At 39.8% G+C, this 27500-nt stretch overlaps 2 protein-coding genes across 2 annotated transcripts in view; both read right to left on the bottom strand.

Annotated features, from left to right (window-relative positions):
• LOC138059004 (myelin regulatory factor-like) overlaps positions 1-9358 on the bottom strand; it is a 62274-nt gene extending 52916 nt beyond the window's left edge. The window contains exons 1-5 of the mRNA XM_068904490.1: positions 9353-9358; positions 8785-9003; positions 8521-8596; positions 4891-4991; positions 1772-1817 (exon numbers count right to left, since the gene is read on the bottom strand). Of these exons, the coding sequence (XP_068760591.1) occupies positions 1772-1817; positions 4891-4991; positions 8521-8596; positions 8785-8824 (263 nt within the window). The 5' untranslated portion in view covers positions 8825-9003; positions 9353-9358. The remainder of the gene's footprint in view (positions 1-1771; positions 1818-4890; positions 4992-8520; positions 8597-8784; positions 9004-9352) is intronic.
• Positions 9359-12912: 3554 nt separating this feature from the next.
• The window catches only part of LOC138059003 (cytoskeleton-associated protein 5-like), an 80857-nt gene continuing 66269 nt past the window's right edge, over positions 12913-27500 (bottom strand). Inside the window, exons 37-46 of the mRNA XM_068904489.1 lie at positions 24344-24660; positions 20494-20590; positions 18901-19089; positions 18644-18814; positions 18481-18558; positions 17289-17436; positions 17140-17187; positions 16166-16248; positions 15372-15476; positions 12913-14716 (exon numbers count right to left, since the gene is read on the bottom strand). Coding sequence (XP_068760590.1) covers positions 14603-14716; positions 15372-15476; positions 16166-16248; positions 17140-17187; positions 17289-17436; positions 18481-18558; positions 18644-18814; positions 18901-19089; positions 20494-20590; positions 24344-24660 — 1350 coding nt within the window. The 3' untranslated portion in view covers positions 12913-14602. The remainder of the gene's footprint in view (positions 14717-15371; positions 15477-16165; positions 16249-17139; positions 17188-17288; positions 17437-18480; positions 18559-18643; positions 18815-18900; positions 19090-20493; positions 20591-24343; positions 24661-27500) is intronic.

The following is a 27500-nucleotide window of genomic DNA, read 5'->3' on the forward strand; positions in this document are numbered from 1 at the left end:
ATAATAATAATAATAATAATAATAATAATAATAATAATAATAATAACAACAACAATTAACAATAATAACTATCAGTGATCCAGCTTTTCAAAAATTTGGGGGTCCATTGCAAAATTTTGGGGGTCCGTGGCCAACTAACTAATAATCACTTGTCCATCGGACAACCATCGTAGATAGTTTTGTTGTCCGAAACCCAAAAGTGCTCAGCCAAAAGGTTTTGCTCAAACTGGCTTTAAAAATGAAATAAATACAACAATGTGGCTTTTGGTGCATTTTAATTCATAGCAACGTTAATTGTGAACTATTTACAAGGCTTAAATAATTTGTTATTTAAAGATAAAAAACCAAACATTTTAAACTTCATATTACAGGTAATTCGCCAGGTAACTCTGCAGCAAGCCACGGAAATTCTGACTTCCAGTGCCTTGAAAATTACGTTTTCTCTTCTTTTAACAATTAATCCTGCTTTGCAAGGACCTTGCCCTTCTTGTTTTCATGACTACTCAAAGACTCAACTGATTCTTTGCTTGATTGGTTTAGATGGAAAGAAAACAGCGTGGACTGCCTCTGCCATTATTGACTCGAATTTAGAGCCTGGGGATTAATTTAGTCTTAACAGGCCTGGTTACTAAGGCAAGGTTTCCATACGATATAGGCCGAATGCATAAATGGCGGCCAAAAAATATTCTTTTGTTTATGTGCTAATTAGCCTCACTAGCCTCGTTTGCATTGACAAAATACAAAAGAAAGTTTGCTTGAGAGCGAGGTTAGCAAGTCTCATTAGCACATAAACAAAAGAATACATTTTTTTGCCGCCATTTATGCATTCAGTCAATGGAGGTTACATTTAAGAACAGGGCCTACTATTGGTATTGCGCATACCTTCTGCGCATCTTGAGGTACTCGAATTTCAGAGACGCTTACTAATACAGGGATAAACTTATGCACAGAAAGCAGATCTTAGTAAGTACTATTAACATCCAAAAAGTTAATTGGGGGTAACCACGCATTTTTCAGAGAATCTATAATTAAGCTTCAATTTGAGAAAGAACGCCATACATTGCTTTGTATTTTAAAGCTTTTTACAAATATTATTCACGAATTATCTTTGAAAAATGCAAGGTTACCCCCAATTTTCTTGATTTCAATAACACTTGTTAAGATCTACATTTCCCTCATTATCAAAAACCGGGGTAAAAATACCTTTAAATTAGTAGGCATTGTCCTTAATGGCTGTACAATGGCGAAATTTATAGCAATATTTACTCTCATTTTGTCAAGTTAGAGGTTTGCTTTTATGGCTATTAGATATATATTTAGATATATTTAAATTCTACTCCAACATGAAGTCAATTGTTTAGTTATCAGAAAATGTGCTTGTCGCACAGACAAGTCATGTTCAAGACTTCAATGTCCGAACTAGATTTCTACGTGTCCTGGATAATCGGACAATGTTGGAAAGTAACACAGCAATTTCCCACTAAAACCATTCAGTTTTGCACAACATTGAACCAGGGGGGTGGGGAGCGAAGAAGACGTCAAAAATGCTAGTCTTCCCAACGGTTTTGTCTCCTATTGCAGCTGAAATAAGAGAAACATTATTATGCTAAAGTGCTTTGTACCCATGCAGGTCTTTATTTCTATTTTATTACGATGTGGTTTTTGAACTGGGTTCAACGGAAAGGGTTGTTTATTATTAAATTTAATGAAGTGCACAAGATATAACATCAGATACATACAGTATTTCTTACTAGATTGACTATGTACTCACACTCCTGCAGATGCAGCATATCCATCTGCTGGAAAAGTAAGCACTCCTGTTGAAAAAGACATCTCTTTTCATCATGATCAATGTACATAATTATTTAACCCTTTCCTTCCTTGGGAGTCCCCCAAAAATGATGAGTTAAATCGTCTCATGTTAGAGTAATTAAAATCTGTTTGTTGCTATTTTAGAGTGAAACATTTAAATCAGTGCATCCACTGGACTGACCAATCTATCAATCAGTGAGACCCAAACCAGTTTTTCCAATGAAAGTGTTTGTATCCGAAAAAAGGAATTTCAAAAACCCTTGTTTTGGCTGTCAAATATCACGGGCACTGCCATCTTGAATAATTGTGACGTGTCGTGGTTTCCCTATTGTTCTGACACAAAGACCGATTGTTCTGGAACAATAGAGCAACCACGAGACGTCACAATAATTATTATTCAAGATGGCGGTGCCCAGGAAATTTGAAAGCCAAAACAAGCGTTTTTAAAAATCATTTTTCTCAATTACAAACGCTTTCATTGGAAAAAGTTTGAACAATTTTCATTGTAAATTTACCATTATCTTCTGTGGTTTAAAGTTATTTTGTTGTTTTGGTGGAGGTTCCCTTTAATTCCCTACCCTTGGTTATCACATGATGTCATGGTCGGCAGGTTGTCATGTTTCTCAATAGACAAACAGGCAGGTACAAAAGGCAGACCAGATCAACACAGATTGCTAGTTCACCTTGGATTGACGTAAAAAAAATGAAAAGGCCTTGAGAAATCACCTGAGCCCTAATCTTTTTAAAAGCATAAATTTCAAGTAAATTTCAAATAGTTTTGGCTTACAAAACCATTTTTCGCTTGACCCAAGGTAAGCAATCCAAGTTGATCCTGGTCCGACTTTTGTATCTGCCCATAAACAAACAGTGCATGTCCATCTTGGTATCCCACACCTATTCTTCTGAAGGCAATAATTTTTCTTTTGTTTCAATTAAAAGACATGATTGCTCATCACCCAAGTACAAAACCAGGACCGGAACTGATTAAGTTTTGGGGTTCCTTGTGACATTAAATTAAGACGCAGTCCATATAAGCACAGTGCCCAAAAATGATGACTACTAGCATGTTTGCCATTAATTAAAATACTTTCTTGGTTCGTTTTGAATCAAAAGCACTTTTTTAACTTCAGTCAACTTATTCATGCTCCCTTGGTTATAATTACATGTAGCCAATATTGCAATTTTATGAATCTTGGACAGCTGTATTTGAATCTTGGCAGCTTCAGTGCTTGGTACATTTTGAGGGGCTTACTTAGCATTATTTACTTTTGATGATTTGGATGAAAACAAAAAGCTGAGCGACAATATTGCCCCTCAATGGGTTTCAGTTTCTTTTCCAGCAGCATCATGCATAATTATTGTTTGCATGAAGTGAAGATGTACAAGACCATGAGAGCCATTCAAAATGAAAATGAGTTGCAGCCTCCTTTTGATGCTAATCACACCTCATATTAGTTTGGCACTTTTCATGCTCAATGTACATGTGTTGAGCATGACCTTCCACGCATTTGTTGTCTCCTTTTTAAAGAGGGGGTGTGAATGGGGGTGTGCAAATCTGCCGATCCATTAGGATTTAATAACAAAAGCCATTGCTCCATTTAAAAAAAGTCTTTACACCTGAATCTGCTCAATATTTGTCACATAGATTTGAGATTTTACCGGTAAAATTACATAATCCTGGCCAAAAAGGATGAAACCCCAAAATGCTGGAATATGCAAGATCCGAAATTCTGTTAAAATTTCACACTGAATCTGAAATCCGGGCAAAAATATTTCCAAAATCTGCCAATCCATTGGCCTATTCACCCCCTCTTTAAATGGCACTTCAAACATGATAGTCTTGGGAATTAAACACATTTTGCATTTAAATAGAGGTAACCTGAATATACTTGTGCACCTTTCTGGGAATTTTATGCATCAGCGCCCAGGAGATGCAGTTACATGTATCACGTTTTTTTACTTAACATGTACCTCTTGGTGCATTGCACTAATAAGCAGGAAGTTGCGGCATCAAGCATGTATTAGACCAACACAAAGCGTACAAAACAACTGAAGAGCTACCTTTGTCACGACATCTGGAAGTAGTTTGCATTTCTTAAACACCTTTCAGATGAGGAGGATAACTATAAGCTCTGTCTCAAAATACTACATCAAAAACTTTGAGAGATGTTGAAGAACTAATAACCCACGTGCCATTTGCAACATGACAACATTGTTATACCCACCATAATAAAGGACTATTGAAAATATTCACAACAAAAATGTATCCAAAAATATTAATATGATCTAGTGTCGTGATCCTCCCCTAGTTTTGCCTAAGAGAGAGATGCCAATAAAAAGCAGTATTGTCATCTCACTTTCCTGGCCTATGATTGGGTGAAAGTTTGAAATTGGGTCAATGAAATGTTGAATTTTCACGATGTTTTAAATTGAAAAAAATGTATAAAAGTAAGAATTAGCAGTTAACTTGTTACTTAAACACAAAGACACTCTATAAAGGGTGTGGTGCCTTGGGTCATAAAATGTTATCTGTCATTCTTTTTTTAATCTCGTCCCTTTTTTTGGCACTAGAAATATCTTTTAGGACTTCCGTCTCCGTGTTGCTGTTTGTTGGTCACCATCTTGGATAATTAATCAGTTGCGTTTGAATGGATTCGAACAAAAGCAGTGCATGATGCAACCCCTTTTGTAGTGCATCTGCATGTTTAAGTGTTGACCTTGACTGTTGCGAATTATGGAAATGTTGACATGGCACAAACTGATTTTTTTGGAGTATTATTTATGTATGCAATGCAATACATGATACAAAAACTAAGTATGAGTTTGAGATGCCAATACCACCATATATTGGTTCCATTGTTGTGCCAATCTTCCCAATACCAGAGTATATTTTCTCCCACCAAGTCTCCAATATAAAGCAGTATGTACTCAAAATCACATTATTAGCTTACAATATCTCGAGTTTATTGATTTGACATTTTGTTATATTGAATTGTTTATTCAGTTTTCAGGATCCGTATATTTTTAGCCATGAACAATGATTGAAACATATTTATAGATGTTGAGACAACGACATACCATTATATCGTGCTCCAAGACTTAAAGGAAATAAATTGTCCTGACTATTGCTGTCATCAGTTCCAAATCCAAAATTGAGCAGTCCTGTCCCATCAATGGCCCTGAAGAACATGGATGAAGCAGATTTCATCAACGGTGTTAATTGGAACTATACAATCCTCAAGAGATAAAGAGCATTGAGATCTTTCACAGTTTTTAAACGTTTGGAACGACGCCTGAAAAAAAAGTATAATAATATCCCCTCCATTTATCTGAACAAACACAATGCTGTCCAGGAAGAAGCCAACATAACCTAGCTGTGCCTCATTGTTGTCTTAAGGGGTTGTTAGGAAAACTAGGACCTTGAAAACAAATAGTGTCGGTGCATGACTTTATAAATCCCACAAACCAGCCAGATACATTGCCCGTCAGGACCTAGATCTGTAGATAAATCAATCAGCTTCCCAGGAGTTCTAGCAGCCCAATGGGTAGAGTATCCAACCAGTGTTATGACAATGTCCCTTCAAAATTGTTGCATTTTCTTTGCCAGTTCTGACAAAAGGAAAGCACCTCAGGACTCCCATTTTCCCAGTGACTGGGATCTTACATTTGGTTATTACTACAGGAAAATTATGAACTAAGAAACAAGAAAATTGGAAATGACTTATTTGCATCTACTTCTGTTTTCTTTTCCAACTGTTGAAGGGAGCAAGCTTAATCATGGGAGGAACATGTTTAGCTACGAAAGGCAATTTGTTCATTAATACTTATCCAAAACAGACTGCAAAATCCTTGTAGGAGTATCAGTATTGTTATGCTGTAATTAATAATTTTTAAGTATTATTTGTTTTACTGACAGAGTAGGCCATTTTGGGGAAGGGAATTAGTTAATCAGAGGCTGAAAGTTAAAGGGGTTGTGTCACGTTATTTTAGGGTATTTAGGGGTAATCCTTAATTTGTTAATCACGAATTTAAAACACAAAAATGGTAATTAACAAGGAATTCCTTCACTGATAAATTTACCATTACATCACAAACAGATAATTCTGAGCAAAAGCAATTTCCCATAAACTTGAAAAATGCCGGGCAAATGTCCATTTGTGTCCATACCTGCTTCTCTTTCCTTTTGCTGCATTTCTTTATGTTGCTCAACAGTTTAAGTGGTTATTGCAATGCTTCAGTCTACTTTTTCACGTCATTTATTTTATTCATTTATTTATTTATTTATTTATTTATTTATTTATTAACTTTGCCAGTCAAGCTGACAGAGCGCCACAACAGCTTGCGGCAATTACTGTGGCCCCTTTTTTACCATCCCAACCATGATACACAACAGAAGACAGATTACAACACCGGGAACTATATGCCCTACAATTAGCGACGAGTGTGAGGATTCTTTTACGTCCCACAGGATTATCAACATTGAGGGGTTGTGAGACGGGGCCTACGGTTTATCATCCTTATCCCAGAAGACTACAGAGTCTAGCCATTTGCAGATGTAATAAAAAAGGCAGCACTTTCTCTTCAGTTATTTAAAGACCCTGATCATTTTGCGTGACAAAGACCCTTAAGGTTTAAAGATTTGACAAGCATTGGCAAACTCAAAGAAAGACTTGACAACTGTAGCAGTTGAAAAGTTTGCACGAATAGATTTCTGAAGTCAACAAACCATAGATCTCACAGTATTTTGCAGCATACAGATCTTCTAATAATTATTTTAACTCCCATTGTGGGAAAAGCTACAATACAATGACAATCACATCATCCTTTGCTTAGCAACCTGTCCTTAGAATAATAGGCCTTACCCCTTATGACGTACAGCACCTGAATTCTTTTGTTGAGTGACTACTATAAATACCAGAATGCAATGTTTCAGTAGTCACTCAACAAAAGAATTGCGAGGCGTTACGTCATAAAGGGTACGGTCTATTGAAACTTCACCTCTTCCAGTGGCTCATAACACATTATCTAAAGGTTCCATCTTGTTCTGATGAAATCTTAAACCATGTTTGATTTAAGAGAGCACAAAAATAATATAACAAAATACCATAACAGATAATGAACAAAAAGTATCAATTACTATAATTTGAAACAAAGATCCTTCAGATTAAATCTCTTAAATCTCTTGTACTCGTCCAGGCATGTTTTCATGTTGCTTTGTTCTTGAGACTCGTACATTTCAAAATGTGTAAAGTAAGAAAAAAGGGTTAATAAGGTCCGGCATTCAAGAGATTCTGCTCTGCTACACTTTACAGGGATAAGGTAATTAAAAGAAAGTTTGGAAAACAAACCAGGCTAAGATCTATGAAACAAGACCAGTTAAAATTAGTATTATCTTAAAGAGGTTACTCTTTTCTTGGTGATTTCATGGAGCGAAAAACAAAATAAACATGAACCCTCTTACACAATCGAGGATATCTTGTTGCAAGCAAGCCCTCATTTAAAAAATGTTGCATTTCCGTTCGGTTGTCAATGTCACCTCCTTGCAGCTTAAATTAAAGTCACGCGACCTAAGCCGTGGAAAACTATTTACAAAATCGTTCTGCTTTTATAGCAATAAATCTCCGAATGTTTTGAACAACTGAAGGCCAAAAAGAATAAGCAATTTATGACATTTTGATTATCAAATAAAACAATACACCTACGAAAACAATTCTATCGCTTAAATAAAATTTGATAAGTGGCGATTCGTCAATTAACTCCTTCAGTTAAATTAAAGTGCGTCAAAGTTTCGCAACAAAACAGCAACCCATAAGATAGATAAACCGCTAATTTTGAAAAAATCGACGATCCAAAAAGTCCTATTCGTAAGCTGTGTAGTTATAATACAAGTCTCGTATGAACCATCGAAACGCCATAAACGGCTCATTCGACGATTATTTTTAATAGGCCCCCCAGGCATTCGAAAAAGCTTTTGACCATCGGCAACAAAATTACAAGCATCACAATCGCAAAGTCTCCGCGAAATAACAAATAAATTATATAATGACTCGTTTGAAGCCTACGGTGTTTTGCGTGTAAAGAACAATAGCAATAATCGATCTCGACACTTAAATTGGAGAGGAAATTTTCTATGGCTTGAAAATGACAATTGTCGGGTACGTGACGTAATGTTTGAGAATTTGGGCTTTAAAAACACCTTCCTTGGTTTCCAGACATAACAAACCAATCACCCTGACGTAATCGTTTCATAGATCACAAGATTCCCACAAACAAATTATAGCTTTAAGAGGGAAAACCACTAAGGTAGCAAAATGCCTTAAAAATCTCAAATGCAATATCTATTTCACAGCTTTCCTGTTCCGCATTTTGATTCCGTCAAATCAAATTTGCAATTGGCGTCTGCTTCGAAGTGCCACCGTCAAAAGAAATTCAATTGAAGGAAATTGTCAAAGTTTAACTTGAGCATAATTTTACAGCCCTTGACTTTTCGAATACTTTTTACAATGTTATGATCGCAAGGAAGTACAAGAAAGATATTGAAGTGACTGCGAAGTCCGTGCCAGCCAACTTTCTCAGGATACATGTGAATGGGCAACGTTTTGTCAAAAACATAAAAAAGTCACTGAATGCGTGAGTTTGAAATGACTTTATAAAGGCTACGGATCCTTCGATGCAATTTGAGTTCGTAAGAAAACGTAATCAGCTTACCCATCGAAAATGCCAGCAACATCAGAATTAAGATATTCCTCCAAGCAAGAAAAGTTTAAGGCATCGTGATCCAATTCTGCAATGGCAAATTACAAAAATACCCCGGAATGAATAACCTCAAAGTTACAGGCTTTCCACAACTTGTTGTTGTTACACTTGCACATTAAGCTTTAACAGGTAGACGAACGCGCGAGAGACCACCAAGCTAAGATCAATGTTATTATAATTATTAGTTTGTTGAATTCGACATTTTGTTTCATGTACCTGACGCGGAATGTAAATTAGGATCTTCCGAGTGATTCATAACTCCCTCACTCCTCGATTCTTGAAAGCAAGGCCAGTTTTCTCCACGCTCCACTCTTCCTAGCAAGCCATACCGTTCCCTCTTCGCGCGATCTGTTGCATCAAACCCACGGCCACGAAACACTTGATACGGTCCTTGATACGGGCCGCTGACAGCTGAGCACGTGAACAGCAGTGTTCCTTTACAAGAGAGTGGATGGGAAAGTATAAACGTTAGTCGTGTTGTTTTAAAAATAAATAATAGAATGGGTAGCTGAAATCTCAGGTGGGCTCTCTTAACAGTGTTTAAAACTTGAGTTTCAGCTACGCGTCTCGTAATCCTTCACTTGCGTATGTCGTAGGTGTCCAGCAATGCTGCTTGATGCCTTTATTGTGTCAACAAAGGTGACAGAATATCGCTGATAGCCCGATAAGGTCAACCCAGCTACGTGTGTGCAGTTCTGCATCATACAGATTTGTAACGGATTCCAAACAGGAATATGGCCCAACAGGAAGTTGGACTAACCCCTGTTAAGGCAAAGTTTCCCACCTTCGATTTGCTTTTGTTATTTTGAAATGTTTTCCGTTTTAAGGTACACGGGTTTTTTTCTCTTTTTAATCCTCACAAATCCGGATCAGAAAGCCAACAATTAACTGCGACTTCCTTTTCGTTCTACTCACGTTCGATTTGTTAACACCATTAAACGCCACGGTAAAAACCCATTCAAATACACCTCAGTATTTCTGGTCGTTTCAACATACAGCATCAACTTCTTATTTGTATTTATGGCGCACCTTTTTCAACAGGTTATATCTCGTGTTGACTGTTTATTTTCATACACAATGGAAACTACGCGCACTGTCCTAAAACAAACATACCTTAATTAAAGTAAAAAATACTGTTCTGACGATTACTTAAGGGGTATCAATGACGCCACATATAATTCGTATTCAAACATTTCAGTTACCCAGAATTGCAGAAAATATACACCGAGGCAGTTAATTTGCTTCCACCTGTCACCAGGCAGTACAAGCGCAATATTTAGCCTTTTGTGTAAAAATCTGAAGTGGACAACTACCGGATTTGAAGAATTGTCAAAGCATGCTAAACGATAATACCAAACACCAAAGTTTGCGTGGTTTTTCCGTTTTGCAACGAAAATCAACACCTGCCCTCTTGCAGCATTTAAATGGCTTTTCACCTCTAGGATTGCAACGGCACGACCTCAGAAAGCTATTACGCTTCGCCAAATAACTGTGTTAAGGCGGCAGCCAACCCCTATCAGTTATTTGTCTTAGCCTTGGAATTTGTTTCCAGCAAATCCGACTTTTAACGGGGGCAGCTATTCTTAGAGTTATTTTCATAGAGTTATGTCGTAGAGTTAGAGTTAAGTTTCCAAAATTCTGAATTCAAGATTTTGGAAGCCAACATTCATAAAAGCTAAACTTTTGTTTAGGCCTAATTAGGCCTAAGGTTAGCTTTTATGCATGTTTAGGATACTTTTGTATTTCTAAAGTCAGGATTTAGGCCTTCCAAAGTCTTGAATTCAGGATTTTGGAAACTTAACCAGGGCCGTAGCCAGAAAAAAGTTATGACTGAGGCAATGTCCATCGTTAAATATTCTTCGTAGGTATTTTAGATGTTTATGACGAGTACATTTTGAAGACAACACTGGAATTACGCTTTATTTTAACGAATCACGAAAAAATGACCGAGGCAAGTGCCTCGGTTTGCCTCATACTCGCTACGGCCCTGTTAACTCTAACTCTACGACATAACTCTATGAAAATAACTCTACTGCTAGTCAACCTCACTTTTAACTAGTCTATTATGCCCCCGGTGGAGGGAAAAGCCACGTTATCGGCTCCTGATCTGTGACTACAAATGGGCAGAAATCAAGTGGGCAATGGGCAGCCCTTTTCAGAAAGCTGTTCTGCAAAAAACGAGAAGAACGGCTCAAAATATGCTACCATGCCTATTTTGGTGCCTAAATCCTTTAAACAGATGTTGTTATGGGTGAAGGAAAGTATAACGATTAGTAAGGAAAAAGCACACTTTGCCTTCCAATCATACTTCAATAAATTTCATAACAATCCTTGTATGTTATTCGATCGGCTGTAACATTTTCCTCTCGAGAACTGAAATCCGGAAAATTTCCATCCGTGCTAATTACCCATTTGTTCTAACTGTAGTAAAGTTTAAAATCTCACCTGTTTTGCGGCGCTTTATTACAGATTTCAGTCAGCTCAGCGCAAATCTTCTCACTTCTAAAATGGAATTCTCAAGTTTTCAAATGGTCATAAAATCTTGACCTGAATGAGGCTCAATCCAGTTTCAATGGAAGGATTGGGTCTGCTGAAATGTTTCACGTAACGGCATAAACACCACTCCTTGATGTGACGTACAGGTCACTGTGGCAACAAATGAGCCCTTCAAAAACAGCCTATATTTTGTGCTCTCAAAACGAACTTTGTGACCCACATTACGTCACATCAATAAGGGTATCTTGTTAAGCAAACATTGGTGGTTCAATATGCCATTTCCCAGTTCATGTCTGCCTCCTCTTCAAAGCGAGTCCAAGTGTGAAGTTTTTGTGATGGTAACTAGTTCTACTTTACATGTGAACGAAAAAGGAAAACGGAAAGGAACTTTATTTAAGTGTCCAGTCGTTCTAGCGCTGAAGCACTAATTTTCGTAAGCACTTATTTTCATAAGAAAAACTTCGCACTTAGGCTCGCTTTGAACAGGAGGCTGACATGAATTCGGAAATGGCCTTTTGGTACCATGACATTGGCCGTTTTTATACCAGAGACGCATAATTCGTCTGGGACGAACTTCGGCAACATTTTTCCTGCGTCTGTTAAATTCGTCTAGTATTAAGACGGGCACAAGACGCATAATACTTCTGGACGAACTTTCCAGTTAAGTGCGTCTTCGAAGACTTCCGTCCACACGCATTATGCGTCTTGTGCCAGTCTTTATACTAGACAAATTTATGCCTACTAATTAAAGATATTTTTCCCCCGGTGTGTGATTATGCAGGAAATGTAGATCTTAACAAGTGTTATTGAAATCCAAAAAGAAAATTGGGGGTAACCACGCATTATTCAATGATGATTCGTGAATAATATTTGTAAAAAGCTTTAAATACAAATAACGTTCTTTCTCAAATTGAAGCTTACTTATCTCTCAAAAATGCATGTTCACCCCCAATTTTCTTTTTGGATAATAAGAGTACTTATGAAGATCTACTTTCTCCGGATAGTTTTAAATTAAACCGCGCAAAAAATATCCCTGTATTAGTAAGCATCACCGATAGGAAATCCGAGTATCTCGAGATGCGCAGAACGTATGCGCAATAACGATACTAGGCACAAAAAGTGTTTGAAACATAGTTAACTGAATAGAGTGTAATGTGAAGTACTAGATTTCAATCCAATATGAACCATGTGAGCGTTAGCCCAACTGATGGAAATGGGCCCACACAAGGACAGAGAAAAACTCTGACCACGGTGGGAAATGAACCCACGACCTTTGGGTTTGATCTCCGCAAATGTTTGTCCAAGTTCGTCTGGACGGATTATGCGTCTCTAGTATAAAAACGGCCATTATCATTACGTGGAACAGTGCGGTAGAATTAACCCTTCTAATAAGACATTCCCTGCAAATTGCTGGAACCTGTTTCAGCTACCTCAGATGGTGTTTCTGAAAACAACGAGGCGCGGTTTTGTGCGAAAAGAACATTATGCACATTAGCTGGATGCACATTCAATGGGCAGAACACGAACACTCTTGGACTTAAGGTAATCGCCCACAAATAGTAATTCAAGCTCCCCTACTTAAATTTCCGATTGATGCATCCTTAAAAATATTTTTTCCAGGTGCAACACTAACTGGTCATCACTTTGTCAATTTTAATGAGTTAATAAATGACATAATTTCACATTTTCAACCTCACTCAATCAGATAGTAGAAAGCCTTGGTGAACTCAGCATATACAACTGCGGAGGTGCTATATTTAACATTGCAATAAGCAATAAATTGCAATTCTGTAACGCGCAATGAAAACAAAAGTAACTCTTCAAATAAACTTATTTCTCGATCAAAACTAAGCCTGGTTTCGACATGATTTGCAACGGTCTGCGACACGATCGCAGATAGGTTTGTGCCACGTCGCAGACAAATGAAAACATATGTCCCCGCCGTCTGCGGCGATCTGCGGCACACGGTCTGGATGATCATGAAAGTTGAATCTAGTTCTACTTTCCCGACCATTCCCACGCTTCCGAATAAGACAATTTTTAATGGAAACGTGTGTCTGAGATGATCTGTGTAGTATCGGCAACACACTATTGTTCGCCTTGAAACACGTCCAATCAGACTTGAAGTAAGTGCGCTCCTTTTTCTCCTCGCTTCGCAGAGGATTAGTGATACGCTAGTCTGCGATCGTTTCAAACGGATTTAAATGGAAACATTTGCCTCCTGTGTTTACGATCGTCTGCAATAAGGCCAACGCAGGCAGCTCCGATGGTCGTAGACCGTTGCAGATCATATGGAAACCGGGTTTAACACTGTATGCCGGCAGTCACCAGATCAACGGTAAGAAAACGTCAGGGAAAAAGACACTTGGCAATATGATCCACTACCGACTCACACTTTGAACAAGAACCGAAAGGTATTGTCCTGACCAAATGCAAGAATTACAAAATCGCCAAACTCAGAGATCATTGTTTGAGTTTGTTTCGTAAATACCTTTATGTCGCAAGAAAAACTAATTTCAATACAAAACGACTTATCTGTTCAAGTTTCTTTAATTTTGTATGTACAGGCATAAGGGATACTATATCCAAACTCACTCTATATCCGAGACCAACTATATCCCACCACATAAAAAATATAACGTCAACCACTTTTCATGAACGTGTCATATTATTAGCGTTTATTGTGTGTTGGATGAGTCATACAGAAAAACATGTCCCACATGGAAACACAATCACTGAAGAAAACAGACAAAAACGATTTACCTATTACGTGATAATGTGTTATTTGTTGCAAAAACTATAAACCCTACTGCGGTTAAATCACTTTTTTCCGAAGCTTTTTTTTTTGTCAAGTTGTTCCGGACACAAGCATTATATTCGTCGAACATACCGGTAGTTGATATTGAAAATCACTGGCAGGAATCACGTTCTCCTGACCAACCACAACTGTAGCTGTGTTATTTGCATGGTTCCAACCTGACCGGAAGCTTGCGTCACCCAGAATGAGAGAAAAACGAAATCGTGGCAAATAAGGAATAACAAAGAGGTTAAAGCGTTTAAATAGTTGAGTATGGCAGTACAAGGATAGTGGTAAGATCTTCCGGCTGTACCTTGTGGCGAAGGCCTCTGCGAAAGCAGCTTCCTTTGACGGTACTTGATATATAAGCTGCAGTTTCGAAAGAACCTGTGCGAACTTTCACAGCAATGTCAGTTACCGACAATTTTGCCCACACTTGTATGTATAATTCACATTTTCTAGTCATCAAAAGCATTGACTAAGAGCCACGTGTGCTGTAAGTAACTGCAATACGACGTACGACAAGAGTACAAGATTTCTTTATACAATGCTTCGTCCATTTTCCCAGACGAATCACAATTCTGCAAAAGGTTTAAATGAGCTGCCGCATGCGCACTTGTGACGACTTGAACGAAGCACCCATTCCAAATCTTTTCGATGCAACTGTTTTATGCATAGAACTTGTGATATATTTGCCCCGAGGTGTTTCTCATGTTCTTGGCGTGTGTTCCTTTCGTTCGTTTACTTTCTCGAACTGTTCTTTATCCGCTCAAGTCTTTTCTTTATGTCTAAAATGCTATCTGGATCAGCCGAAATGGAATCTGTGGAATCCACTGACTGTAACACGACCGCAGGCTGATAAGATGGAAAGAAAGGCGATATTGAACCATTCCAACTTTAGCTTTTCGCACAAATAGACTGCGTAAATCTGACAATTATTCCACAAGCGCGCGTTGGATATGAGATGATGGATAGCCAACGAGGCGCGTGCCGCTAAGTTGGCTATAATCACCTCCTATCCAACAAGCGCGAGTCAAATAATTGTTTTACTAAGAAACCCCACAAATTACGGCTAAATCTCCCCTACTTTATTTTGTAAAAACAAGAAAACTAATGCGTGCGGTTACTGATATTTGCATGGTATTATAGCTCATATACCATGATGGCTATCTAGAATTGCATTATCCAATGATCTACTTTCAAATAAAACGGAATACTCAACAAGCAGCGGATTCTACTCTCTTTCTCGCTTTGGGAGAGGATCACTTGCTCGCAGTGCTTTCTCTGGCTTCGCTACCAGTGCGGATAAGACAAGAGAATCCACGGCGACGTTGTAACAGCGGGAGTTATGCGAGCAGCGAAAAACGCAATGGATTTCTAGTCAACTTCCTCCCGGCGGCTTGAAATAAACTCTCGCAAGCTCATTAAATCCCGCCAGCTTCTGGAGAAGGCTGAGCACAAAAGCCATACCAGCGAAACGATGAATTCCGCCAAACATTGCAATACTTACAATACTGGTATAAGATAGTACTTTGTCTTCCGCAGAGAGAGTTCGCTCGGTTGTTGGCAGCTCGACTCCATGTCCAGCGACGACCTGAGCTCCCGATTCTGTACTCTACAAAAATGATTTTAAAAAATCCCCAGTTAATTACTTCGAATTTTTTTCTTTCCAGCAGGACAACATGTTTTTGTGCATTCAGGGCAAAGGAGAATTTGTGGACCGCGCACCGGTGTCACTTGGTTGTGCTGATTGGGCTGTCACGCGGGAGGTCGGGCCGGACTCTCAGGGTCTTAAAATAACTGAAGAGAAAGCGCTGCCTTTGTAATTCTACCCGCAAATTGTTAGACTTTCAAGTCTTCTCGGATAAGGAATGTAAACCGGAGGTCCCGTCTCATAGCTAGCCCTTGTTGGAAACCAAATAGTATGGGACGTTGAAGAACCCGCTCAATTAGAATACTCGAAAAGAGTAGGAGACGTTGTCCCCGGTGTTGTGGTCTGACCTTATCTGGTCTGTGGCATCTTTCACTTCCCAAATAAATTGTAAACTGCGTAACAAGCGGTCTGGTCAAAGTCCCACACAAAAAGCATTGTAAATTAGTACAGAAAAGCCCCGAGGGAAAGAGACTAGTTACTCCAATTCACTCCTCATCAAAACAATAGGATCGGAGTGCAAGGCAAGCTTTGTTTGAAATTGCGCCTGTTTCAAAAAATGGACAACGTCCCCATCCCAAAACAGATCTCTAATGGCAAATGCTGCATCTCAAAGACATACCAAATGTCGGATAATTGAGAATAGCCCAAACCTTTGAGTCGGCGTTGGCACTGTTGTCAAGTCCAGCTTTCATTCTTAGCACTTTTAATCTATCCCTGTATGACACTGCATCATCTGTTAACCACAAAAAGAATGGTTTTAAAAAAGCTTCTCTCGTTACGACATCCTCATTTATTTTTCGGCTTTAAGTCAATTTGCAGGGTAACTGTTTCCAGGTTTCTGCGCGCATCTTACTCGTTTGTCTTTTGCATCGTCAACCTCGTTCCCAGGGTCTCTCTTCTCTTCCTGGGAACGAGGTTGTTGCCTCGTCTGGCAACATCATAAACACTTAATTACTGGTCCCGAGGGAAATAGTTCATTTTGTTTCCCGAGAATCTCAATGTTTCTCCGACAAAAAGGAAAATCGTGCAACGGCAACAGCAACGGCGGTCATCGGTTAACATTCGCGGGTAACAGTGCACTGTTACCCTCTGACGTCATAGATTTTGCACTGTTGCCCGCTCAGAAACTTTTGGCGGGAAAGAGTTTTATTGTTAGAAGTCATGTGACCTCGAAGTAATCAATGAGAGTGCGCGCTGCTGGGGGAAAACATTCAGCTATGTACATGTAACAATATTTTTAAGCGTTGCGTGACCCACAAAAAGGGCTTCGTTTTCTTTTAATTTCTTCCTGTTTCTTCTCGAAACAAGTGCATAAGCAGAAAAATAATACTTGAGTGTAAAGAGTGGGATTTTATAAAATTTCCTTTCATCCAATGCAGTGAAATGCAATTTAGTAGAGTTTACAACGAGCGCAGTGTGAATGAAGCTTCCTGGCGGAAAAAAGTGAGCGTTCACGGTTTTTCTCTCCCTCTTCCACTTCTTATCTCCTCTATTGTTATCAGCGTGAATGACAGGCGCCAGTCTTCCGTTCTGCGTGGTTAGCAAGCCGTAAGAGCAACTGGTTGCAAATAGAGAAAGCTCTCTTAACCTTCACTAAACGCCGTAGCTGTAAATTTTGTCTTACCTGTACTATCAACTGATGTTGTCGATACAGCAGATTTTGGAGCAGTCTCTGAAACGCAAAACGTTAACGAAAGACGTTACTCTCATAACCAGAGCAATGCTGAGCACTGCAGTTGTTTTCTTCTTAAAAGCAACCTCTCGCCTCTTTACCTGTTATTTTCTTTCCTTTTCTTTCCATGTCAATGTTTTTCAGGCCCCTCTCGATGTAGCTTTGAAAAAACTCCGACGTTCGCTTGAGAAATGGATCGATGTCTGCATCAGGGTACTTTTGCTTAAAATCATACAATTCAGCTAGCCCCTAAAGGGGAAGATACAAATACGTTTAAGAGCGCCTCTCTCACGAAGTTACTTGCTTACATGCTCTGAGTGTACAGGGTATTTTTTTCCCGCGTTAAAAAACTGAAGTTGGGTCATCCGTTTCCCGTGCTTGGTACAGGAAACATGTCTGCCAACGCAAAAACACCATTCTACCACTATTTTTTTTCCGGGAGAAGATATTTGGAAAGACAGAAGTAATCCTCGCACTTATCTAGACAATTCAAGCAATTGTCTCTTACGGACACCTAGCCTGCGAACAGGCTCCCAGCAAGAAAAAATATATTAACATTTTTTAAAAAAATGTTCTGTCAGATAGTGATGCGGTAGTCTAGTGGTTAAGTGAAAGGGTCATTAATCGAACATTCCCAGGGGCCCGTTTCTCGAAAGTCCCGAAACTTTACGGGCCATTTTCGGGTGACACAGTTCCCTTTGTATGTCAAGAATGGAGAGCATTTAAGTCGTCAAACTTCAGAGTCATTTTTCTTTTTGTTACCTTAAAAACATGTTAAAAGATCGGCTTTCCAAAACAAGCGGTTGGCAGTTTCACAAACGGCTTTTCGGGCCCGAAAAGTTTTCGGGACTTTCGAGAAACGGGCCCCAGGTTCGAGTCCAGCGAGTTTAGACATTGGGGTTCGGATTTTAAAAATAGATATTCATTTCCCATAATCCTTATCAAGTGCTAAGCGTCCTAAATTGACGATAATAGTCAATTTAGAGAAACTTAGGAATTGTCGATAATAGTCATTTCAGAGGTAGAGGATGAGTTGAAGATTCAGGTGGCTTCAAAGAGATTCGAACGCATGCCCTCTGCGATGTCGGTGCAATGTTCTACCAACTGAGCTATGAAGCCAACCAATTGGGAGCAGGTCAATTTGTTTGTTCGCGTGGAAGATTCGACGAATGAAATTAACTTATAAATGAAGTGCGGCTTATAGACGAAAGAAGCACTTATCTGGACAATTTAAGCAAGTGTCTCTTCTAGAAACCTGGTGTCTACTCTATAAGAGATCCTAGACCAACTCACCTCCCTAGTGTTTTCTTTAGAGCCAATCTTAGCAAATATTTCTGCAAGCTTGTCGTTTATCCTCTCTTTTTTTGTGCTCTGTTTCGAGGAAACAAAAAGAGACAATTTTATATGGCATTATTGGAGTTACTTCGGCCCAAACTCGCTCATTAAATTTACTTACATCAACCCCCAACAAAAGGTCTGGTATCGACCCAGTCGACTTGCGAGGAGTGGTTCCATCACTGCCATTTATTTCATTCCCTCGGCGGTTTCCAGTCTTCAGGATTTTTTTGAGATACGCCACCACCTCGCTACTCTCTGGATCGTCGATTAATCCAAGGCACTCTAAAATCTAAGCACAGGAAAGAAAGTTGTAAAATCACACCTGTTTGTTTAAAAACCAAGCGTTATGGAATCTTTTTTTCAGTTTGCACTGACCTCTTGTTTCTTGAGTTTTCCTAACGTGTACAGCACGGTTTTAATCGTCCTGAGGGGCGTGTCGTCTGCTCGGTTTTTCCACATCTGATGCGGGTGGGTCAGCAGAAACGTGTGTATGTCGAGAAGAATCTGATCAACTTTCACCTCAGAGATGGTTTTAGGTAGATTGCGAACAACCTTCCATAGACACTGCCACAGAAATGATAAAATAAGTATGCAAAAAATTCTGGCTTCCCTTTTACACGAATCACTCGAGTATCCCATGCCTGTCACCCTCACCTCTCCCCAGCTCCTTCTCGTCTTTCAAAGAACTACATTTGATATAACACATCATTATATGGCTCTTTCTCACAAGGACTGGGAACTACCAAATTCACGAATTTGATTAGCTGAAATAGCTACTGACCGAGGTCTAGGTTTTCCCATCTAGACAGGGTTAAACGGGATTCGAACACATGAAAGTGCGATTGAGCTGCATAGCTGCTCGATTTTGGCGTTCTCGAGTACGATCTTTATAGAGTATGTGCTGCATGTTGCCACGATACAGTCTCGAACTCAAGCCTTATATGCCAGATCTCGCCGCCATCTTGCTTTTTCACGGTACAGCGGGCTTAATAATAACTATCGGTTTTATCACCAAACGAATCCTCGCACTGGAAAAACCAGTTTAACGAGAGAAAACAAGATTGTTTAGTCCAGACGTTCGGGCTACGGTGGCTTCAAAGAGTTGACGCGATTCAGGAACAGCCTCCTTTTCTCCTCCTCAGTAAAGAAAAATATAAAAGGAGGCTCTGCTCGCAGAGTGCCTCTACCTCTTCCCTCCCCTCCCCCCCCCCCCCCCACCCCCACCCACACAACCCATCCTCTTCCCTAGTTGCTGCCGGAATGATTAATATTTTAACCACCTGTACAATTCTCAGGTCTGTGCGGTACACCGTTTCCGAATTATTTGTCGAAGCGTTTCACGTAACTTATAGATTTTTGTATGGAGACGCCATGTGGTCCACCAATCTGGCGGCCGGTAATCAACGAAAACACCTGGAGTTCACTTTGCGATGAAAGGGCTCACTGAAATAAAGTAAATGCGTATGAACACATTCCTAATGTACTTGAAAGGCTCAAACTACTAAGATTCATAGGGATATACTTTTTTTTCCAACCAAATAGTATTGTATCATGGTGTCATGGTAGGTGACAATTCTTAAATTCAGAGTGCTCTATTTTCAATTTTCAAAACGAAAGACGTCACGGAACTGGAAACTTGAAAAAACATTTATTTCTACGTCATCTTCAACCTCCTTTAGTTGTAAATTCAGTAGACCTTGCGATTTTGATTTTAGAATTTGATGACGTCACCGTGAAAACCATCTATTGTTTTCTTCACTTGAAAAGGTTTCAGTAGGAAGTCCAGATGGGGATTCATTTAGGGGGTCCACGTTTTGTACCGTTCCTACTCAAGACCTATCACAATCTCTTTTCAAATCCACGATGGAACTGTCGTTAAATTACCGCTCGCATAATTTAACATCTCCCTTCCGCTCGGCAGCATTTCTACAATCTAGGTAAACTAGTTAATTAAGACATAATATCAACCTTCATCACAAGATCAAGGAACTTCGGAGAGCTGAGTGCAGTGCCGGCGCTTTCTTGAAGGAGCTTCAGGCAGTCTTGCAGAAGTTTGATCAGGGATCTGAATGTAAAACAAAGCTAAGGTTAAAAAGAACAGCTTCACAACGTTAAAATCAAAGCATGAAGGAGATGAAAATCAAGCAGAACATTTGGAACCTTGGAAACACAAGTCCCCCCATAAACGACCAAGCGCGGGGTGGACTCCCATAACGAAGCCTGGTAGCGAGTAACTTGATTGAATTGTTCACTGCGATTCCGTCGATTCGGATGGTCAGCGTGATCGTAATTATAGCAAACTCTCCACACCATACAGCCATCTTGAATAATGATTGTGATGTGTTACGGTTGCCCTATTGTTCCAACATAGAGAGCTTCTGTCTGATAACAATAGGGCAACCGTAACACGTCACAATTATTCAAAATGGCGGCGTCCGCGAAATTTCAAAACAAAAATAGGCGATTCTTAAGGACGATGCCTACTATTGTTATTGCGCATACGTTCTGCGCATCTCCAGATACTCGGATTTCCTATTGGCGATGCTTACTAATGCAAGGATATTTTTGCGCGGTTTAAAACTATGCAGAGAAAGTAGATCTTAGTAAGTACTCTCGGTATCCAAAAAGGAAATTGGGGGTAGCCATGCATTCTTTAGAGATAATCGAGCTTCAATTTGAGAAAGAACGCCACACATTGCTTTGTATAATAGAGCTTTATACAAATATTGTTCATGAATTATCTTTGAAGAATGCGTGGTTACCCCCAATTTTCTTTTTGGATTTCAATAACACTTGGGAAGATCTACCCTTCCTGCATAATCATAAATCGGGGCAAAAATACCTTTGAATTAGTAGGCACCGTCCTTAAACTTGACTTGGCTGTAACGGTTATTTTCTGTGATATAAAGTTATTTTTTTGGTGAAGTGGAGGTTCCTTTTAAGCATAGTTGTACACAGAATTCAATGTGTCCAGGGCCCAGGTGGAGGAGTTGCCGTTTGCAATCGGAGCAATTGATGTTGAAGCGGAGAGAACAAATCAGTACCGAATATGAAAAGGGACTTGCGACTAGACGGTTTGATCTTGGCGGACAGGATAGAGCGCTTTTCAATTGAGTGTCGTAAAACCAAAACCAAAGTAATTACTTTGACCAATCAAAAAGGACTAAGACAATCCAGTAAACCAATCAAAACTCGAAGTAATTACACGTAGCCGACACAAAGCGCGGGAAAATGTGCACACGCGAGCCACGATTGGTTTTGGTTTCATTTGTGATTGGTTGAAAAAGTGGCGCGGGAACTTTGAACCAAAAAGTAAACAAACCAAAGTAATTCGCTAATTACTTTCGATACTCAATTGAAACCAGCTCTAGTACCAGTCGAAACAGAAACTAAAGGAAACGCAACGTCAATTTTTACCGCAATGTGGCCACCGTTTTTCAAAAATGTAACATACTGCCAGGAATGAAGTTTTTTAGTCTTGAGTAACGTGAATAACCACTGATGTTGCCCCGTTTAATGTCAATGCTTTATTTATATGTCCTTGATCTGGATTATATAGAGCGGCTTTCAATTGAGTGTCGAAAGTAATTAGCGAATTACTTTGGTTTTGCATCTACTTCACTCTGTGATTGGTTCAAAGTTCTCTGGCCACTTTTTCAACCAATCAGAAGTGAGAGCAAAACCAATCGTAGCTCACGCGTGCACGTTTTCCCGCGCTTTGTGTCGGCTACGTGTAATTACGTCGGGTTTTGATTGGTTTACTGGATTGTCTCCGTCCGTCCTTTGATTGGCCAAAGCAATTACTTTGGTTTTGGTTTTACGACACTCATTTGAAAACCGCTCTAATCGCAGGTATCTGATTAAATGACCAAACGAACAGTAAGAATCAGAAGCGTTAAAATCTGACCGGATGAAGAAAGTGAAACGGTGTCACGGTATTATCAATGAAAGGAACTGACATGGAGTATCCCCAACAATTCAGCTACCCAAGACATGGTTTTGCATGTTTAAGAGTTTCCTATGTTGCGATAATTCGTCCGAAAGTTTACTAACACTTCGAAAGGTCTCAAAAATCTATCAAAAATATAATAATTTGTGGCGTTTTTCTTCAGTCCAAAAACGTGTTCAAGATTGGTTCTTTATAAACAACAACCTCTTCAAGACAGAACACTGTCGCGAGCCTTTAATATGTTAATGCTTCGAACAACTCAGATCGTTTGCTTTGTAAATACTTTAGGAATCACTAATGTTAACTGTTGTATCAGTCTTCAATCGTTTTCTAACAACACTTGCAGGTTGTAGACCGAGTCTTTCAATCTCTCAACAGTGATTTGTGTCTGACAAATCGTTTCACGAAAAAAGTTTGTGCGTGCTTGCACAATGTTCGTCAATTGACAAGTTTCTTTCCAAAATAAAATCGTCCCGCGACTCTTAATCCAGGGTTTTCGACAGTTTTGTAAAGTGGCGGACGCATTTCTGAAAGCACCAGACGTGACAGTTTTTGGCACTGCAAGGCTCCTTGCGAGCGCCGAAAGCGCGAGCTACCTACGGGGATCTGGGGCAAGTCGTGAGATAACTTAGTCACTTAACGACGGACAAGGCGGACAAAAGATTTCTCTTACGTTTCGAATAGCTCTTCCAACGCTAGATTGCACGGCATGTAACGTGTGACAATCCGTGACAGTTGGCAAGATATTCTCAATAATAACGTTGAACCCCGTAAATGAAAATGTCCGATTACCGATACATCCTTGATTGCGACGTTACGTTCCCATATACCACGCTCTCGGCCGTTTTCTGCTCAAGGTCATCAGTACCCAAGACTTACTTGAAGGCATTTGGTGTGAAAACGTAATCATTACCCATTTATTGCGTGCGCGCCTAGTTCTGGCAAATGGAGAAGTTTTTTGTGGTATACCAGATATGTAATATTATACTAGTAATAGTTAACACTACAGCTGTCCCCGCTCTTAAGTACAGTAGTACGCAGAATATTCAATGTGGCAGAGCCCGGGTAGAGGTGTCAGTTTACAAACGGACCAGTTGATGTTGAAGCATGGAGAGAACAAATCCGCAGGGTTTTGGACAGTTTAGACAAGGAGTGCACATATTTCTGAAAGCACCTAACCTGCAAGCAGGCTCTCCGAGGTACTGGGGTTCTCTCCCACCGCAGAGAGAGAGCCTGTTCGCAGGCTTCGAAGCACCGGACGTGACTTTTTTTGGTGCCGCAAGACACCCTGCGAAGGCCGGAGTTGCGAGCCACTTAAAGGAGTCTGGGGGCACCAGCTTGCGCACTCTGTTGAGCAATACGGATTCCACCTTGCGCGCTCGGTTGAACAAATCGAGATTGCTTTCCTCTATACAATATCCAGCAACTTACATATTAGTTTACATGTTTTTCCTTTTTACGCAGGGCTTCTAGGTTGCCTCCTCGAGTTTTGGCCCAGAGTCCAAAACCCTGCAAGGGCAATGATGCCTCCTCGGGGAGGGCCAATCATTGTAACTCTACATACGCGCAAGCTTCAACGATGACTCCTTGGGATGTTACCTCTAGGCAAAATCCCAACGGGGGCAATAAATACTTAATTGACCACTCGCCATAGGGGCCTTTTCAGGGCCAATGAAACACAATAAAACAACAATACTATTAAGAATCTCAACGGGCCGGGATCAAACCAGTTGGCAGTTTTACAAGTGTAGCTGAGAAGTTGAACCGGGGACTACCAGGATCAACTTCAACGAGTGGTCAGAATGGTTCTTGAAATCTTAAGACAAGCGCCCTAACCACTGGTCCGCGAACTAGGAAGACAAAACTCACCCCAATACGAAGGTTTGATCCGACATCTCAATCACTTTGACCATGAGTATATTGATGGCTCTCAGAATCTGTGGTCCATCTTCTAAAGCGGCCAAACGATCGTCTGATAACACTGTGATCAAGACTTGCATAAGCTGCTTGAGTGAACTGCGGGAGACGGAGCGCGCCAGAGGAGCGCTGGAGAATACCGCTAACATCGTGTCAGTCAGACAACTAATCAGCCGCAGCACTGTGGCTTCAGGTTGCTGACTGGATTCCACGTTTGGAATGTGAGTGGTCAGGATCATATTCAGCTGCAGAGACGCTGCATTCAAAAACTGAAACAAGAGGAGATGACCGTCGATATGCGCTACAATGATCTTTCAAAGTACATGGCTTTTCTTCAACAAGTCACCTAAAATATCGAAAACCATTTTAAAAACCTTTTTCTCCTCTTATGTGGGAGGCGTTTCTTTATTTAATTCTTGTCAGTTGATCATATTCGTATTTTCAGTATTGGACTTGAACTAGCTTGAAATGAAGGCTAATGCGGGGAAATATATTTAAAAGTATTTGTATTTGAAAAGATTACCCCGCGTAGTCGTAGCCGTCGCCATTTCTTAAATTTCCTATTGTTGGCGCGAGAGATAAATTAACAACAATACAACAATACCGCCAGCTACGCATGGGCAGGCGAGCTGAAACTTGTTTAGTAGTGCCGTTGCACAAGTTTTAACACCGGCTTAACTGAGTGGCCCGCCTGGAATCATGAATAGCTATGCTAATTGTGGGCTATCATGGTCTTACTCATACAAATATTTACTTGTAAATAAAGTGAAGTGAAGATCTCCCTTCCATTGCTATAATGTTCCGTGCTTATTTAAAATTCAGATAACCCTCAAGCCATCGTCTACAGTGGCGGAATGAGGAAAGCAGGAAGATTCCGACCGGCTATGTCCTAATTACTCTCTTTTGAACTCAGCAACTATCGTTCGTAGATTTCGTTTCTCTGATGAAAGGCAAGAAAGACTACACAGACGAAATGTGTTCGCACCACTGAGAAAAAATTACTTCTAGAATAACTTAATTTCCGCACGCCGATATCTCGAATAACCGTAACGTGTTACGGTTTCCCTATTGACTTGACCCAAAGAGCCTCTACTCTTTATAATTAGCGACGGTGCCTACTAATTCAAAGGTATTCTTGCGCGGTTTCATGAATACGCGGGAAAAGCAGATCTCAACAAGCGTTATTAAAATCCAAAAAGAAAATTGGGGGTAACCACGCATTTTTCAAAGATAATTAATCAACAATATTAGCAAAAAGCTTTAAAATACAAAGCAACGTATGGCGTTCCTTTCCAAATTATAGCTTAATTATCTCTGAACAATGCATGGTTACCCCCAATATTCTTTTTGGAAACCAAGAGCCCTTGCTAAGTTCTGCTTTTCCTGCATAACTTTAAACCGCGAAAAAATATCCTTGTATTAGCAAGCACTACCGATAGGAAATCCGAGTATCTCGTGATACGCAGAACGTATGCGCAATAACAATAGTAGGCACAACCTTAACGTCACAATTATTTAAAACACAAGCAGCGCTATGGCGGAAATTTTAACACAAAAGAAGGCGATTGTGAAATACATTTATTTCGGATACAAACGCTGTCTTTCAACAAATTTAATTGTAACCAATATTATAAACTGATTGCGATTTTGAGACGTCAACGCCGTATTACACTGGCGGCTAGTTGATAGAAAATGTATTCTTGTATTGGGCGGAGAAGCGAAAAATGTTTTGTAACGTGAGATCCATTCATTACATACACCAATATAAAACTCTAAAAATATCACTTTGTACCACATAAACATTTCAATTCTCAACAATCAAGGTCCAAAACATTGTGAAATAATATTTCAATAATCAGAATCGAATGTGAGCTGAATTTAGGGCGATGCCAAGAGTTCACGTGAGCAACCCAAATTTAGGACGGGCAGGTGAGCCGATATTACCGCGTTATATTGGCGTCTCTCTCGTAAGTAAAACTACATGGGAGGATTGCGATAGTTCCTGTGGTTTTAAGTTATTTATACGTTCGACAAAGCAGGGGAACGCATCCTGATCGTGTTAGTTCCCCGGTTATCGATCGTGATCCCATGCGATATCAATGTTTGGACGTCATCTTGGCCTGCCTGGCACGCATGGCCCCGATCTCATGTGACGGTAGGGAAATTTGTCCACCGAAGTCAGAGTGTACAGCACCGAGTATAACTGGACGGTCACCTATCCAACAGGATGCTTGGCTATCCAGCAAGAAAGTCTAGTGATTTCCCACAAAAGTAATATTGCGTTTTAATTAAACTATTAGCAACAAGATAACAGACCAGACACTTATAGTTTGAATCTTTCGAACAAATACTAGCAGATACAACACAATTCTCCTGAAAATATACAACTACAAAACGTGAATCGAACGCACTTCACTAAGCCTTGATTAGTGCTACTATTATTATTATCATCATCATCATCATCATCATCATCATCATCATCATCATCTTGTATTTGCTTTATCCTTCGCCGCTTTCACACATCGTAAACAAATTTAACTTTATGCTGATGACTCTCAGCTATACTTGTCTTTCCAAACAACCGTACTGGGTGATAGGGATCTAGCGGTGTCTAACATCGAGAGCTGTGTGAGTGAAATTAATCATTGGATGATGGTTAATCGCCTTAAATTAAATAAAGACAATACTGAATTATTGGTGATATCCGCTAAACATCTTCCAGGACCACTCCTTCACGAAATTTCAGTTGCTGGTGAAATTATTCACTCCGTGCCTAACGCGAGAAATATCGGCACCATGTTCGATAGCCATTTTTGCTTTAATGATCATGTTACTAACATTTGCAATCTTCGTTTTATCTCCTGCGAAATATCAGCTATTATCAGGAAGTATCTTTCAGCGACCACTTCGAAGCTGGATATTGTAATTCTCTTTTGTATGGCCTACCAGCCTACACTATAAAAAAGTTACAACACGTCCAGAATGCCGCGGCGCGCCTCGTCACACTTACAACAAAGCATGATCACATTACGCCTGTTCTTTTTAATCTTCACTGGCTTCCCGTTAATCAACGTATTATTTTTAAGATTTTGCTTATAACCTACATTAT

The sequence above is a fragment of the Montipora capricornis genome, chromosome 8 (genome assembly GCF_036669925.1).
Source record: "Montipora capricornis isolate CH-2021 chromosome 8, ASM3666992v2, whole genome shotgun sequence".
Taxonomy (NCBI): domain Eukaryota; kingdom Metazoa; phylum Cnidaria; class Anthozoa; order Scleractinia; family Acroporidae; genus Montipora; species Montipora capricornis.